Genomic DNA, 15,858 nt, shown 5'->3' on the forward strand with positions numbered 1-15,858 from the left:
TTTAAGTGAATTGTTGGCACAGATATGTGACCATTCAAAGCGAAATCAGTCGTTTTGCGCACAACGTTATTTTGAGAAAATCAACAATAACAAACTTCCGGGTTAAAATGTTGAATTTCACGTTTTCGCATAATTTGACTGTATACAGTCTATAGTTTCATATCGTGAACGCATTTCACGGAAAAACATACGTTTTGACTGTTAAACCCGGCGAAGATTCAACACATTTGCTGTCATTCCCGTTGTGCACGCGCTGCTTAAAAAGGTGATTTCTCCTCTTCTGGCATTATCGTGACAGGAGAACCATGTCAACTTTGGATGCGGTTATCTTAGCGATAGTTTGTGTAATACCCTCGATACACATATCGTTGGAAAGCTTAGTTTATGGCCGTTCACGTGAGCACAATAACTTAATTTATTAAATTTTACCGAAACGACTGGTTCCGCTTTACAGGGTCACATATGTGGTAGGACTGTCACTTTCTAAAGGGGGACTTTTCCGCCTCTGGTAGGTAGAGATGGCGTCTGCGCCTTTGATCTAGTCGTTTTGTTATGCCTGGTGCGCAACTCCAAGACACTGATGATGGGCTAGGCCCGAAATGTTTGCCTACTTTTGTCTCTCATGGCCTGTAATGCTTTTCCACCTCTGCAAATGACCGTCCCTCCATACGCAGGTGTTCATCAGAGTCCTGGACAGCAACGACAACGCTCCGGTCTTCTCCCAGCCTTCGTACGACATCACCGTCTCCGAGGAGACTCCGGCGGACACGGAGGTCTTAAGGGTGTCCGCCACAGACCTGGACAAGAGGGCCAAGCTGAGCTACTCCATCCACGGCAGCGTGGACCCAGCCAGCATGAGGATGTTCCAGATCAACCCGGGCACTGGGGCGGTGTACACTGCGGACCGGCTGGACTTTGAGGCCCGCACTCAACATGTCCTCACCATCATGGTAATCACTGTGTTCACTTATTTATGCATCATATTGCTAAACGTATTTGCTCACCTGCATTGACTCACGTATGAACTTCAGTCACATCCCATCCTTAATCCTTAGGGTTTGATATGATGTTAGTCCACCTTTTGCAGCTATAACAGCTTCAACTCTTGTGGGAAGGCTTTGTACAAGGTTTGGGAGTGTGTTTAAGGAATTTTTTGGCCATTCTTTCAGTGTATTTGTGAGTTCATACACAGATGTTGGATGAGGAGACTGGTGCTCAGTCTCCGCAGGATACACTACCATATTAGTGTATGTGTAGGCCTTTGCTCAGAGTGCAATATACTTACTTTTTCCAGTTTTCTGTTTGTTGATGTGTTAATGTGTGTGTCAGAATAACAGTGTCAAAGTTGTTTGGTGTGTGTGTTTGTGTAGCGTGTTTTAATGTGTCTGTGTTATAATACAAATTGCCACTCAAGGACATTAAAGTTTTCTAAGTCTAATTCTAAGCATTTAGTCTGCAATGAAGGAATCCTATTGTTTTTTCAGGACCTATTATCCATCTATTATTTTGTTATTTTCAGCTAAAAGCTCATGAGACGTGCATTTCTCCCCATGGCTCTTTTTATATGGGTTTGCTTTTATGCTTTTCTTTTAATTGTGTTCCAATCAAGCTGCCCAATGGGGATGAATAAATAAAAGTATGAAATTCTGTGTGCACTTTATTAGATTGTGTTTACTCAATGTTTGATGTGTTTTTTTTGCCAACAGCCTAAGAGATATGCATTCATTTTCATAACCTCTGTGTGTGTTTACTTTCATGGGTTTACTTTTACTTCAAAAACATTACCCCATGGGGATAAATGAAACACAGTCTTTTAATTATATTGTGTAGTGTATCATGATTTTTTTTTGCTCTTGAAGGTGAAGGATCAGGAGTTTCCGTACTACAGAGATCTGGCTAGAATCTTTGTGGTGGTGGAGGATGCAAATGATCAAGCCCCTTATTTCACAAGCACAGTGTACGATGGGGTGGTGTTCGAGTCTGCTGCAGTTGGAACAGCAGTTCTGCAGGTCACTGCACTTGACAAAGACAACGGCAGAAATGGAGAACTAATCTACACTGTTGAAGCAGGTGTGTTTGCCCCACACTACTCACACAAATATTGGAATAGGAGTCAGTATGCTATTGTTATCCTTTATTGAGGAGTTGTATTATCCTCTATTGGTGAATATTACTATATAGTATACCGTGGTGTAGTCTAGTTGGCTGTAGTGAGTATGCTGTGAAGTAGTAGTTACTGTAGCTGTGGTGGGTATACTGTGATCAACCCCAAATGTTAATACGTATCCTTGCCTATTTTTAGTGGCTATACTGCGATGGTGATGCTTTTTAAGTGGACATACTGCGTAGTCCTGCCTATCACATAGGCTACTCTATTGGTAGTATAGTATAGTGAATGAGAATGTGCCTGCTATTGGTTTCTCTTACTTTGCCTTCATTATGATATGGTCCTTTTTGCCCCCTCAACCAGGAAACACAGGAGGTGCTTTTAACATCGACCCGCTCACTGGAGTCCTGTCTGTGGCCAGAGAGTTGGACCTCACCTCGGTAGGGTACTACGTGGTCACCGTGCGGGCAATCGATGGTGGCACGCCGCCCCTCAGTGCCACTGCCACAGTCAGGATCGCCGTCGCTCTGTCCGTCATCTCCAGCCCCAAGTTTACCCAACAGGAGTACCAAGCTGAGATCACAGAGAACGTGGCGGTGGGGAGCTACGTCACCACCATCAGTGCCATCAGCCGAACGGCACTCATCTATGACATTGTCCAGGGGAACAGCGAAAGGAGATTTAGCATCAACCGCTACACTGGGGTCATTACGACGCAAAGGTTCCTTGACTTTGAGGCTTCAGCATTCTACACACTTATCATAGAGGCAGTGAACATGGCAGGGATAGCCTCCAATGCCACTGTCTCCATACAGATAGTGGATGACAATGATAACCCGCCAGTGTTCTGGCAGCTGAGATACACAGGGACTATCAGTGAGGCTGCCCCCGTTAACAGTGTGGTTATGAGTGACAATGGCAGCCCACTGGTGATCCAGGCTGTGGATGCGGACCGGAACCAGAATGCCCTCCTGGTCTTCGATATTGTCGAGGATACCGCCAAATCGTTTTTCACTGTGGACTCCGGAACAGGATCGGTCAGGACCATTGCCAACTTAGACTACGAGACCTCTTCAGAGTTTTACTTTCGGGTGAACGTGAGGGATAGTGGGAGGCCTCAGCTGACTGCTGAGAGACCGGCAGAGGTTGTCATCAAGATCACAAACACGAACGACGCTCCCCCCAAGTTTTCCCAGGAGGCCTATGATGCCGTCCTGCTCCTCCCCACCTATGCTGGTGTGGAGACCCTAAGAGTCGAGGCCTCTGACCCAGACTCCAGTGGACAGGCTAGTGACCTTATCTACTCCCTGGCTGACAACAGCATAGACCAGTTTGCCATGGACCCTTCAACCGGGGTGCTCTCGGTGAGAAACAGCAGTCTCTCCAAGGACCGCTACCGCTTTAATGTGAAAGCTTCCGACGGGCGTTTCTTCAGCACGGCGTCGGTGACGGTGGTCGTGAGGGAAGCTATGGACAGCGGACTTGTTTTCAGCCAGCCTTCCTACGTGTCATCAGTGCTGGAGAACAACGTCAACGTCACCACAGTTGCTGTGGTCAACGCCGTTGGCAGCCGGCTTAACGAGCCCCTGAAGTACACCCTCTTGAATGCTGGGGTTCGCTTTGCTGTTAGACCCACATCGGGAGTCATCCAGACCACAGGGATCCCGTTTGACCGCGAGGAACAGGAGTCGTACGACTTGGTGGTGGAGGCTAGTAGAGAGTACGACCGGTTGCGAGTGGCGAGGGTGACTATTACCGTTCAGGTGGAGGACGTAAATGACAATGCCCCAGAGTTCATCGGCTTGCCATACTACGCCACTGTGCAGGTGGACGCTGAGCCTGGCTCGCCAATTTTCAAGGTGTCTGCCACAGACCGTGATAAAGGTGTCAACGGAGAGGTGTTCTACACACTGAAGGAGGAGCACAGGAACTTTGAGATCAACCGTCTAACAGGCGAGCTTCTCTTGAAAAGGTCCTTCGATGCTGATCTGTCAAATGTGGAATATAAAGTGGTTGTCCTTGCCTGGGACGGAGGCTATCCATCACTCTTCACTGCTGTGGATGTGCCTGTAACGGTCGTTAACAAGGCCATGCCTGTCTTTGAAAAGCCCTTTTATGGAATATCAGTCCTAGAGGACATCCCAGTATCGACTCCTATTCTCAGCATCAACGCCACCAGCCCTGAGGGTCAGAATATCATATACACAATTGTGGACGGAGACCCCTTCCTTCAGTTTGACATTGGCTTCGACAGCGGGGTCATCAGTGTTGTCTACCCTTTAGATTTTGAGGTCAACCCCTACTACCGCTTGACAGTGCGATCCACAGACACCGTTACGGGGGCAAGGTCAGAGGTTGATGTGGACATCGCTGTGCTGGATGTTAACGACAATGCTCCCATCTTCGAGAAGTCATCTTACACAGCCACGATTGCTGAGAACTCAATGATCAGCGCTGCTGTTCTGCAGATTTTGGCCACTGACAAAGATTCGGAGAAGAACAATTTGATCCGCTATCAGATTTTGTCCGATGCCTTCAACAGTACAGAGTATTTCATTGTTGACAGCAGCAGTGGCCTTGTCCTCACCACCCGCATGCTTGATTATGAGCAAACACAGCGTTATAGCTTCATCGTAAGAGCAACAGACAATGGGGACCCTGCACAAAGCAGTGAGGTTTCTGTCACCGTCCTGGTCATTGACACTAACGACAATCCTCCAGCGTTTAATCAACCTCTCTACGATGCCTTTGTGAGCGAACTTGCTCCGAGGGGCCATTTTGTGACCTGTGTCCAGGCGTCAGATTCAGACAGCTCGGATGCGGACCGACTGAGATACAGCATCCTCTCAGGAGACGACAGGATGAACTTCTTCATGGGCGCTGAAACGGGAATCATCACTCTATCCAATCAGCGTCGACAGGGAATGAAATCTCTCTACAACCTGAACGTGTCTGTGTCTGACGGCGTGTTCACGAGCACTGCACAGGTGAACATCCGCGTTCTTGGGGCTAACCTTTACAGCCCGGTGTTCAGCCAGAGATTCTACCTGGCCGAGGTGAAAGAAAACGCCCCAGCCGGTTCCCGGGTTATACAAGTCAGAGCAACAGACGAGGACTCTGGGCTCTTTGGACAGATTGTGTACTCCTTTATCAATGACATTGGGAAGACTCAGTTCAACATTGCTCCGAACGGTCTGATCACTACAGCACAGAAGCTGGACAGGGAGAGCCCGGCGAACAGAGACATAGTGTTGACTGTCATGGCGTTGGATGGGGGAGGTCGAGCGTCCTTCTGCACCGTTCGTGTGATACTTGCCGATGAAAATGACAACGCCCCTCGTTTCCGTGCGGTGGAGTACAGGGTGAGCATCAAAGCCAACGCCCCCATGGGCTCTCTGGTGACTCAGATCCAAGCCCAGGATCCTGATGTGGGCACTAACGGCCGGGTGAGCTACTCGCTCTACAGCGAGGCCCGGCTTCCCCTCGTGGATGTTCTGGAGATAGAGCCGGACAGCGGCTGGATGGTGACCAAGGGCAGCGTGGCACACCTGAGAGGGACGGTCTTGTCTTTCTTTGTCAAGGCCACAGATGGAGGAACCCCTGCCAAGCACTCCCTCGTGTCGGCCTTCATCCATGTGCTCCCTCCTGAGGCAACCATTCCCTCCTTCACTCAGCCTCAGTACTCCTTTACGATACCAGAAGATACGCCCGCGGGAACAGCGCTGGGTTCTGTCTACCTGAGCCTGGGCCAGACCGGAACGTTTGCTGTGGTGAACGGAGAAACCGTGGAGAGCAATCTCGGAAGCACGTTTCTAGTCGAGCGGGAAACAGGACTCATACGGCTAGTGAAGGCGCTGGATTATGAGGCTGTCAGCAACTTCCGCTTCAAGGTCTCGGCCACTATGAGGCAGGACTTTGTCGAGTCCATCTCCGTGGTGGACGTGGAGGTGAAGGTCCTGGACATCAACGACAATCAACCCACCTTCGAGACGAGCGCGTACGTGGCCATGGTTATGGAGGGATTGCCCATTGGCACCAGGGTGATCCAGGTGAGGGCTCTAGACCCCGATTGGGGATCCAATGGGCAAGTCACCTACAGCCTTGGGACGATGGATAATGCAGTGATGGACCCGATGTCTAGTACCAATGCAATGTTTGCTATTGACAGTAAGACAGGATGGATCACCACCCTTGGAGTGTTGGACCATGAGACGGCCTCCTCTTACGCTTTCAGCATTGTGGCCTCTGATCTCGGAGAGCTTGAGTCGTTGTCCTCCACAGCTGTGGTGAGCGTTACTGTTGCTGACGTGAACGACAACCCACCGACGTTTGAGAGGGACTACTACAGGGGTGCGGTTAGGGAGAGCGACCCACCTGGCGAGGTCGTGGCCGTCCTGAGCACCAGAGATGGAGACACTTCAAACCAGAACCGCCTCGTCAGTTTCCACATTGCAGGTGAGAAGAAACTCCTCATTATAAAGTGTGCATGTTTTTGTGTTTGGAAGACGTTGAGAGTTGCTTAGGACAGTTCATCATTAAGTGTGAGGCATTTATTCATATCTAAGATAGTCTCCCTTTTGTTTCCCCTTTGCAATGTTGCAAGCTGGTTATCAATGTAAATATAAACAAATAAACATATGGTGGAGCAGATGTTGCACCGCCACCTGACAATCGGTTCGCTCTGAACCTGCCATTGCGAGTCCATGGCGTTTTGATAAGAGCTTCAACTAAATATCAGTCACCTTTATAATTCATTAACCTTTGTTTTTTGGCACATACTGTATGTACTGTAATTTGCAATTACAATGCATATCATTAATCACAATGAATCATTAATGTACGGGATGTCTGTTTCTTTTTCCGTACTTATTTCCATAGGTGGCAATCCCAAAGGAGCTTTTGCTCTCACCCCAGTGAAGGGAGAGTGGAAGGTGTTTGTGAAGCGGCCGCTTGACCGTGAAGCGCAGGACTTGTACATCCTCAACATCACAGCCAGCGACGGCCTCTTCATGACCACCGTGGGAGTCGAGGTCACCATCATGGATGCCAATGACAACAGCCCTGTCTGCGAGACGGTGTGCAAATGCCCCTCTACAGCTTTCCTTCATTCTTTAAAACATCATACAAATTTCACATGATGTCATTGTTGAAATTAAAAACAGTTCTGGTAGTTAAATTCAATTAAAGCCTCCCTTGGTAGGATTATCTATATTTACCCCCTGCAGAAAGTGTGCATGTATTTTTTATTACTGTAACTGTGAAAAAAAGTAACGATAAAGCACATGGATTTGTTTACAATGAGTCATGACCAGGCAATCACATAAGGATGTTACATTGCTACTTTTGTGAGATACACTCTAGATAGAAAAAAACATTAACTAGATAAAAAACGCTAACTATGACATAATCATGTGCCGTAAGTATCTTCGGTATGTGTACTTTATTGCCTTGCCTGTCTTGTGAGCTCTCTCTGTGGATGTCGTCCGTACCAGGATCTCTATGAGAGCTCAATCCCTGAAGATGTGCCCATCAACAAAGGCATCCTGACTGTGCTCGCCACAGACAATGATGTTGGCACCAATGCAGACATTCAGTATTCACTATTTGGCATAGGTGTTGAGGACTTCTACATGGATGCCAGTACAGGTAGGAATTGAACTGAGCGCTGAAAGGCTTATCTTTGCCATTGCCTTCAACTTGCCCAAATGACTGGTGTGTGTGTGTGTGTGCACGCATGTGTGTGTATGTGTGTCAGACTACAGATCTCTCTGTGTGTGTGTGTGTGTGTGTGTGTATGTGCACGCACCCATATTTGTGTCTATAGTTGTCTGTGTATGTGCGTCAGTCTGCATGTGTGTGTGTGTGTGTGTGTGTGTGTGTGTGTGTATGTGTCTGTCTGTCTGTGTCTCTCTAATAGCTCTCTCCTCTCCTCCTGCCACTCAGGTGAGTTGAAGACAGCCAATGCCCTTGACCGGGAGAGGACTTCCGTCTATAAGCTGATAGCCCAGGCTGCAGACGGCGGGGGCCTGTTCTGTCGCTCCGAGATCTCCCTGACTGTGCTGGACGTGAATGACAACCCACCGTCCTTCACTTTCACTCAGTACCTGGCCAGTGTCTTTGAGAACGCCTCTCCCAAAGCACTCATCACTCGGCTGCAAGCCAACGACCTTGACGAAGGTTAGTGCACACTTTTGTATCTGTATTAGATGTGCTTTTGTGCGTTTTTGGACATCCTGAAAGATCTGTTTCGATTGTGTTATTAGTTTGGGGTATCAGTAACTATTGATGTAGAATATCAATGTTAGACTTTGTCCTTTAAGGTAATGGAGCTCTTCCTTAAGACATTAAAAATCCTCCATCCAAACATTTCCTGTTTGTTTGTTTGTTTGTTTGTTTGTTATTTAGGTGTAAACAGGAAGGTGGTGTACTCTCTGCTTGACTCTGCTGATGGTGTGTTTTCTATTGACGCCTCCTCTGGTGTCGTCGTTCTGGAAAAGTCTCTGGACAGAGAGGTGCAGGAAACGTTTAAGATCAGGGTGCAGGCGTCCGACCGCGACGCTGCCCAGGGTGCTCTGTCCTCCGTGGTGGACCTCACCGTCATGGTGCTGGACGTCAACGACAACCCGCCCGTCTTCCAGAAGCCGGACTACGCCATCACCATTCCAGAGGACGTCGCCGTGGGTGCCGAGGTGCTGCGAGTGTTTGCCGTGAGTGATGACATCGGAGCCAATGGCGAGATCTACTACAGCATCCGCTCTGGCAATGACGACGGGAAGTTTGCTATCGACGTAGCCAAAGGTGAGAGGTCAGACTTTAATGGCCACCTGTCATCCATGAAGAAGCAGTGGAAGGTCACGCACATCCCCAGGCCGATTTGGGCTGGGTGCAGAATCTAAAGCTATTGGTATTCAAAAGCTCCCATTCAGTGTTCATTTGGTTTGTGATGTTTCGAGCTGCATGACTGACTTCCTCAGACCGGTATGTGAACATCAGTCATCCATCCCTTAAATTCAAAATGCCCCAAAGAATAGAATTTTATTTTACTTTCTGAGTGACTCACTTATTTCAGCACTAGCGCTGACGTATATCTTTGATGTTAAACTTGATAACCCCAGTGGAATACTCTCCAAGGCATTTCGGTTGCTGATGTTTTTTGCCCACAAATGTTGCTTTGTAGGTAATTTTGCTTTGATGGTAAATAGGCTTGGTTGTTGATTGTTCGCTGTGGGAGATGCACCACCTCTGAAATGACATGCAATTCACTAGCCTCGTCTCAGGTGGAGCTTAGATATTAGAAGTGGTTAAAGTGAGGTACGCAGGAAAAGGAAAGAAATCCATACACTTTTTGGCTCCCAAAAGTGATTTAATTGTATGTTTCAAACACTTTGATATTAAAGCACTTTGGGTATCTGATAAATTGCAGTGTAAATGTAGTGTGTTGCTGTGGTCTCTGCTCTCACCGGCCCCTATCCTTGCCCAGGCACCATCACTATAGCCGATGACCTGGACTTTGAGGTATGCAAGGATTACTTCCTGAAAGTGGAAGCCTGGGACGGCGGGAACCCACCCCTGAGTGCCACCGCCATGGTAACTGTCGAGCTGATGGACGTGAACGATAACGCCCCCTCCTTCAGCGAGGAAATCTACAACGTGATAATTAGCGAGGACGCCAGCATCGGGGAGACGGTGATCCGGGTAATTAATCCAGCTTGTTAATGAGTACTTAGAGTAGCTGTGTGCACATCCCACCTTGCAGGTGCAGGACAAATGGATAGTACACAGTTACAGTTTTACAGTCAAATGTTTCACATTTCTGTGAAACAGCAGATGTATCGCTTACTCTGTCATACCCTGTCTGTAATTGCCCTGAGTGTATTGCTTGCTCTATGTCATACCCAGCCTCTAATTCAGTCTAATTATTTTATTCTTATTTTCCTGAGTATGTTTGTGTCTGTTCACTTCCTGAAGAATGCATTCTGCACCGCAACACATGGGCTGTTTCTCTACAGCATTTGCATGTGTTTCATTTTTTTATCTGAAATCATGATTGAAACAAGATGCACCGCAAAGCGGTACAAAAACCCACTGTCGCTCAGTCCTACACATTCTCTCTGCAAAAATCAATCACTGTCAATTTGTTTCCATCGCCTACTCCATCCCCTACTGCAGCTATTATGTATGTAAATGAGTGTGTGCATGTGTGCATATGTGCTTGTTGGTGTGTGTGCGGTGGGGGTAGTGGGATATGTGTGTCTGTGTGTGTGTGTCTGTGTGTGTGTGTGTGTGTGTGTGTGTGTGTGTGTGTGTGTGTGTGTGTGTGTGTGCGTGTGTGTGCGTGTGTGTGCGCATCTGCTCGCTCTCTATGTGTGTATGTTCACTTGTGAGTGTGTGTGTGTGTGTGTGTGTGTGTGTGTGTGTGTGTGTGTGTGTGTGGGTAATGGTGTGTGTGTATGTGTGTGTTATGTATGTGTGCGTGTTTGTGTGTATGGGGGGGGGGGGGGGGGGCTTCTGACTAAGCCTATGTGCTTCGCTGCTCGGTGGTCATAATAAGGTCATAATAAAGGCTTTTAAAATATTTTCAAGAAAGAAGAGTTCCTTGGATTTGCCTTTTTCTACTGAATTTGAATTCCTGACCCTATTGGGCACCTTCAAACATTGACCTTGAGCTTCCTGAGCACCCTGGACTTTTTGGTCTTACTGTATGTCTGTGTGTTTGTTTGGCTTTCAGCTGATGGCCGAGGACATGGACAGCCAGGTGAATGGACGCATCACTTACTCCATTCTGAGGGGCGACCGCAGGAACCAGTTCTGGATTGACCCCATAACAGGACTCCTGAGAGTCAACAAGGAATTGGACAGAGAAACGGTCAGACCCTAAAGATTTAACGCTTTGTGGTGGACATGCAGTATTTCACTCATCAAACCTTTTTGTTATTGGAGAATTCCATGGAAAATTTACTTTTTGTCATGTCCATAACACCAATGAAATACCTTGGTTTTTGTACGATAACATTCATTTTTTGTGCATTTTTCTCATATAGATTCTTCAGCCAAATGCTCAAATTTCATGTAATCATTCACATCATACCATACCATCACATTTTACATGACAGAAAGCCTCATTTTCCATGGAATTCCCCAATTGCTAATGTTTGTGTGTTTCTACAAACCTACTGTAGGTATTCTACTGAAAAACTATACTTATCAGTGTTGACATACTGTACTGTAGAATAGCTCATTCAACTTGCACACAGACAGATTTGGAGGTTGGAGAATTCAGAGGTATACAATATGACTTACACTTCATATGTACCAAAATGACAAATACAGTATAACAAATACTCTGATAGGAAATGACATTTGAACTGAAATCTGTGTGTGTATGTGTGCGTGCATGTGTGTGTGTGTGTGTGTGTGTGTGTGTGTGTGTGTGTGTGTGTTTGTATGTTTGTGTGTTTGTGTGTGTGTGTGTGTGTGTGTGTGTGTGTTACGAATTCACAAAAATATATGAACCAGTAACATAAGGACAGAGTTCCGGTGTACGGGAAAAAGGTTGTTTTATTTCACCGTATGTTATATGATTCAAAAACACTGAACACAAGGGGAAACGTTCTCGATGGTCAGCAAAAATATGTGGGGATAGCTAAATAATAAGAGACGGTTGTAAACTAAGACAGAACAGGAAAAGTAAAAGGAAAACTCAACCTTACTTCCTGGTGTTATTGGCGCTTGCCTGCCTCCCGTTCATGGAGCACAGGCCGCTCCATGAAAAGTCAAAAAGTGAGTCTTCCGGGGAATCTTACTAACCTGCGCTCACTAAACTCAAACTAAAAACGTGCAAGAAAACTACAACCGCTCAACTAATAATAATAACTTTAAGCCATTAACAGACTGCAAAAATAGGAAAATAGGGAACAAAGGAATGCCAGCCAGCCAGCCGATCGAATAGCGCAGTCGAGAGAGAGAGAGCCATCTTGAAACGGGCCGGCTTTATATTCAAGGGGCTGGCCCGCAGTCGGCCCGTCACTCCGTGTCGGGACGGCAAAGTTAACGCCCCGTCGCCACCTAAAAGGAACAGCGACAAGCAAGCAAAGAATAAAAAGCATATGCAAAAGTGCAACCACAAACCCGTAACAGTGTGTGTGTGTGTGTGTGTGTTTGTGTATGTGTGTGTGTGTGTGTGTGTGTGTGTGTGTGTGTGTGTGTGTGTGTGTGTCTGTGTGTGTGTTTGTGTGTGTGGCAGTTCCCTGTTGTTTGTTCTGGGGCTTTTAGAGCTGCATAGCTCTGCTGTTTCAGTGCTTTTTTGACACCATTCTGTCTCCTCGGCTTCTCCTCAGAACTTGTTTTGATGTTTCCTTTTTCTGTTTTTATTTCTTTATTTCTTTATTTCTTTTGGTGTTTGTCTGTAAATGTCCTTGTCTGGTCCTTGTCTGGCGTCCCCACTCGTGCAGGTCTCCAGCTACTCCCTGGCTGTCCAGGCGTTTGACAGCGGCTCTCCGGCCATGTCCTCCACCGTCACCATCAACGTGGAGATTTCTGACGTGAATGACAACCCGCCCGTCTTCTCCCCAGCCAATGCCACTGCTGTCATCCAGGTGGGCACGCCGGACTCGCCTGCTACCCCTAAGTGCCTCCAGCGGGCACCACAGAGTCCTCCATCATATCGAGGACCTCTATCACATTCCCTCTCATATCGAGGACCTCCATCACATGCCCTCTCATATCAGGGAATAGCATACCATACCATTTGGCATAAGCACCTCAACATACCATTTGGCATAAGCATGTTTTGACTCAATGCTATGCAGTTTCTCAATGTATTAGTTGCGTTTTTAATGATTCCCACACACATTCAGTCATAGTCATAATCGTTGTTTTAAAACCTTTGTCATCATTTACAAACAGATGTTGAATGTGGCTTGCTATTACCCGTAATTTCCCGACTATTAGCCGCGGCTTATACATTGATTTTGCAAAATTTCTTCAGATATGAGGTTAATACAGGGGGGCAGTTAATATGGTGTTAATATGGTTTTGTTTCTTTTAACTTGCATAAAACACTGTCCTGCGGCTTATACACAATGCGGCTTATATGCGGGAAATTACTGTATTAGACAAGTAGTCTTGGTGTCATTTTCAAATTCAGTATGATGGCATCTGTTCAAATGAGCGTTGGTGTTTTGGGTTGAACTGCAGTTGGACCAACCAGTGGGCAGCAGCATCCTGAAGCTGATGGTGACGGACAAAGACTCGCCTCGTCACGGCCCTCCTTTTCAGTTCAACATCCTGTCTGGCAACGAGGATGGAACCTTTGTCATCGACCAATCAGGAGAGCTCCGCTCCAGCCGCATGATTGGTCCAGAGGCCACCAGAGAGTACACTCTGGAAGTCCAGGTGAGATCACTGGAGAAATAAACAGCACATCTATATGATGATAATGATAATAATAATAATAATAAGCTTTATTTGTATAGCACCTTTCATACACAGAATGTAGCTCACAGTGCTTTACATACAGTATGGAAGATTTACAATAATAGTAATAGAGAAGAAAATGATACTGATACCTTTTGAGGTAGTTGTTGCGGTACAGTAGTATGACAGATGCTTATGTGTTTAATTTGCTCTAACTGTGAACGGGTTCAGTTCTGATGAGTCAAACTGGTGTCATTTGGAAAGTTATTTTCAACATGTGTTTTGTTACCTTTAGATGTGCATAATATACCTATAATTCTGTTATATGTGTATTACAGTTTTTTTGTCCGTTATGACACAGCATATGCAGTACAGCAAAAGACACAAAGTTAGCTATCGTACAGAACATTGAATATGCATTTGTGGAATATTTAACACCAGTTGATATTCAATCTTTCAATCAGTCTTTCTTTTTCTGCTTGTTTGGTGTTGATGCTGTTGTTGATGTTGTTTAGGCGAGCGACTCGGGGAAGCCTTCTTTATCGTCCAGCTCATTTGTGTTTGTGCGTGCCATCGGGGACAGCCTGTTCAAGCCGGTGACCAACCCGCTGGACATCCGGGTGGTCATGCCCACGGACGCGTTCCCCGGCGGCGTGATCGGCCGCATCTTCGCCACCGACCGCGACGTCAACGACGTGCTCTCCTTCACGCAGCGGCCGCGGCCCAAGAGCCTGTTCAAGATCAACCGGCAGGACGGCAAGATCGTGGCGCTGGCCGGCCTGGAGCCCGGCCGCTACTTCCTCAACGCCACGGTGAGCGACGGCCGCTTCTCGGTGACGGCCGACGTCAGCGTGCTGGTGGAGCAGGCCACGGACGAGATGGTGCGCGCCGGCGCCACCCTCCGCTTCCAGGACGTCAGCCCCGAGGACTTCGTGGGCATCCACCTGCCCAAGATGAGGGCCATCCTGCAGAGCCTGGTCGGCTCAGGGTCCGCCACCACCACCACCACCACCACCACCACTGTGGCCGCGGGCATCGACCCCCCGCCGGGGCAGGACCCCGTGCACCTCCTGAGCGTGCAGCCGGTGGGTCGGGGGGCGCTGCTGGAGGTGCTGCTGGCGGTGGAGAGCCCGGACGGGGGGTTCTACAGCCCCAGCGAGCTGGCCCTGCGGCTGGGGGACGTGGGCGAGGCGCTGGGCGGGCTGGCCAAGCTGGTGGCCGTGCTGGACCAGAGCTGCTCGGGCCGCCTGGAGTGCTCGGGGGACCAGGTGTGCGAGCAGAGCCTGACGCTGGACGCCGGCTCGCTGGTCACCTACAGCACCGCCCAGCTCAGCCTGGTGTCTCCGCGCTTCACCAGGACCGAGAGATGCACCTGCCCAGGTAGAGCTATTACCGCACTTTACTACTGTTTCTGCTGTGAATATTGTTACCATAGCAACCACCTTTAGCAGAGAGATGCACCTGCCCGGGTAGAGCTATTATTATTGCACTATTACTACTGTTTCTGCTGTGAATATTGTTGCGACTGCAGCAATTATTACTACTAGAATTACACACACACACACACACACACACACACACACACATACATACACAATGAGAGTGCTCTGTATAATTACTTGAACAGTATTGAAAGTTGAATTAAATATAAATAGTCATTGAGGGGGATGTCTTTTTTCTCATGAACCCATGTATTTCCTGTACTCTGCTGTGTGTGTGTGTGTGTGTGTGTGTGTGTGTGTGTGTGTGTGTGTGTGTGTGTGTGTGTTCACAGGAGGTGCGTGTTCAGTGCCCCTGGAGCTGTGTGAGGGACAGGCGTGTCCTCAGGACATGCAGTGCGTGCGCACCGGCCCCACAGCGCCCTCTGTCTGTCAGTGCCAACCTGGCAGCCTGGAGCAGTGTGCAGGTCAGGAGCAGCACCACCCTTTTGACACCTTGTCCTAACCTGGACGTGATGCGAGCCAACTTTAGCCATGAAATACATTTAATTTTATTGTTTTCCACTGGAGTGTCCTGACTGCAAGCAACGCGAGCAGCGTGATGAATCGCGATGTTTTGAGAGAGCGTTTGTCGGACGCCCGGTTTCACTTTCTTTCTGTCACTGGCTTTTTTGCTCTGCTATTTTGAATGAGAAATATGACGCAATAGAAGGACATATTTAGCGGATTCAGCGTAGACAGAGAACATTGACCGTCGCTCGCTCAGATCCTGTTAGGACATGGTGTAACTGTCTACCGTAATTTCTCAACTATTAGCCACGGCTTATACTGTTCATTGATTTTGCAAAATTTCTTTAGCTATGAGGTTAATACATGAGGGCAGTTAATATGGTATTA

General features: G+C 47.7%; 1 protein-coding gene across 1 annotated transcript in view; it reads left to right on the forward strand.

Moving 5' to 3' along the window:
- Window positions 1-15,858, forward strand: part of LOC134080915 (protocadherin Fat 3) — a 59,478-nt gene that overhangs the window by 15,045 nt on the left and 28,575 nt on the right. The window contains exons 7-20 of the mRNA XM_062537527.1: window positions 675-950; window positions 1,860-2,070; window positions 2,471-6,562; window positions 6,986-7,182; window positions 7,600-7,753; window positions 8,051-8,284; window positions 8,513-8,905; window positions 9,588-9,802; window positions 10,836-10,973; window positions 12,559-12,702; window positions 13,304-13,501; window positions 14,038-14,544; window positions 14,578-14,902; window positions 15,297-15,428. Of these exons, the coding sequence (XP_062393511.1) occupies window positions 675-950; window positions 1,860-2,070; window positions 2,471-6,562; window positions 6,986-7,182; window positions 7,600-7,753; window positions 8,051-8,284; window positions 8,513-8,905; window positions 9,588-9,802; window positions 10,836-10,973; window positions 12,559-12,702; window positions 13,304-13,501; window positions 14,038-14,544; window positions 14,578-14,902; window positions 15,297-15,428 (7,216 nt within the window). The remainder of the gene's footprint in view (window positions 1-674; window positions 951-1,859; window positions 2,071-2,470; window positions 6,563-6,985; window positions 7,183-7,599; window positions 7,754-8,050; window positions 8,285-8,512; window positions 8,906-9,587; window positions 9,803-10,835; window positions 10,974-12,558; window positions 12,703-13,303; window positions 13,502-14,037; window positions 14,545-14,577; window positions 14,903-15,296; window positions 15,429-15,858) is intronic.

The sequence above is a fragment of the Sardina pilchardus genome, chromosome 5 (genome assembly GCF_963854185.1).
Source record: "Sardina pilchardus chromosome 5, fSarPil1.1, whole genome shotgun sequence".
Taxonomy (NCBI): Eukaryota; Metazoa; Chordata; class Actinopteri; order Clupeiformes; family Clupeidae; genus Sardina; species Sardina pilchardus.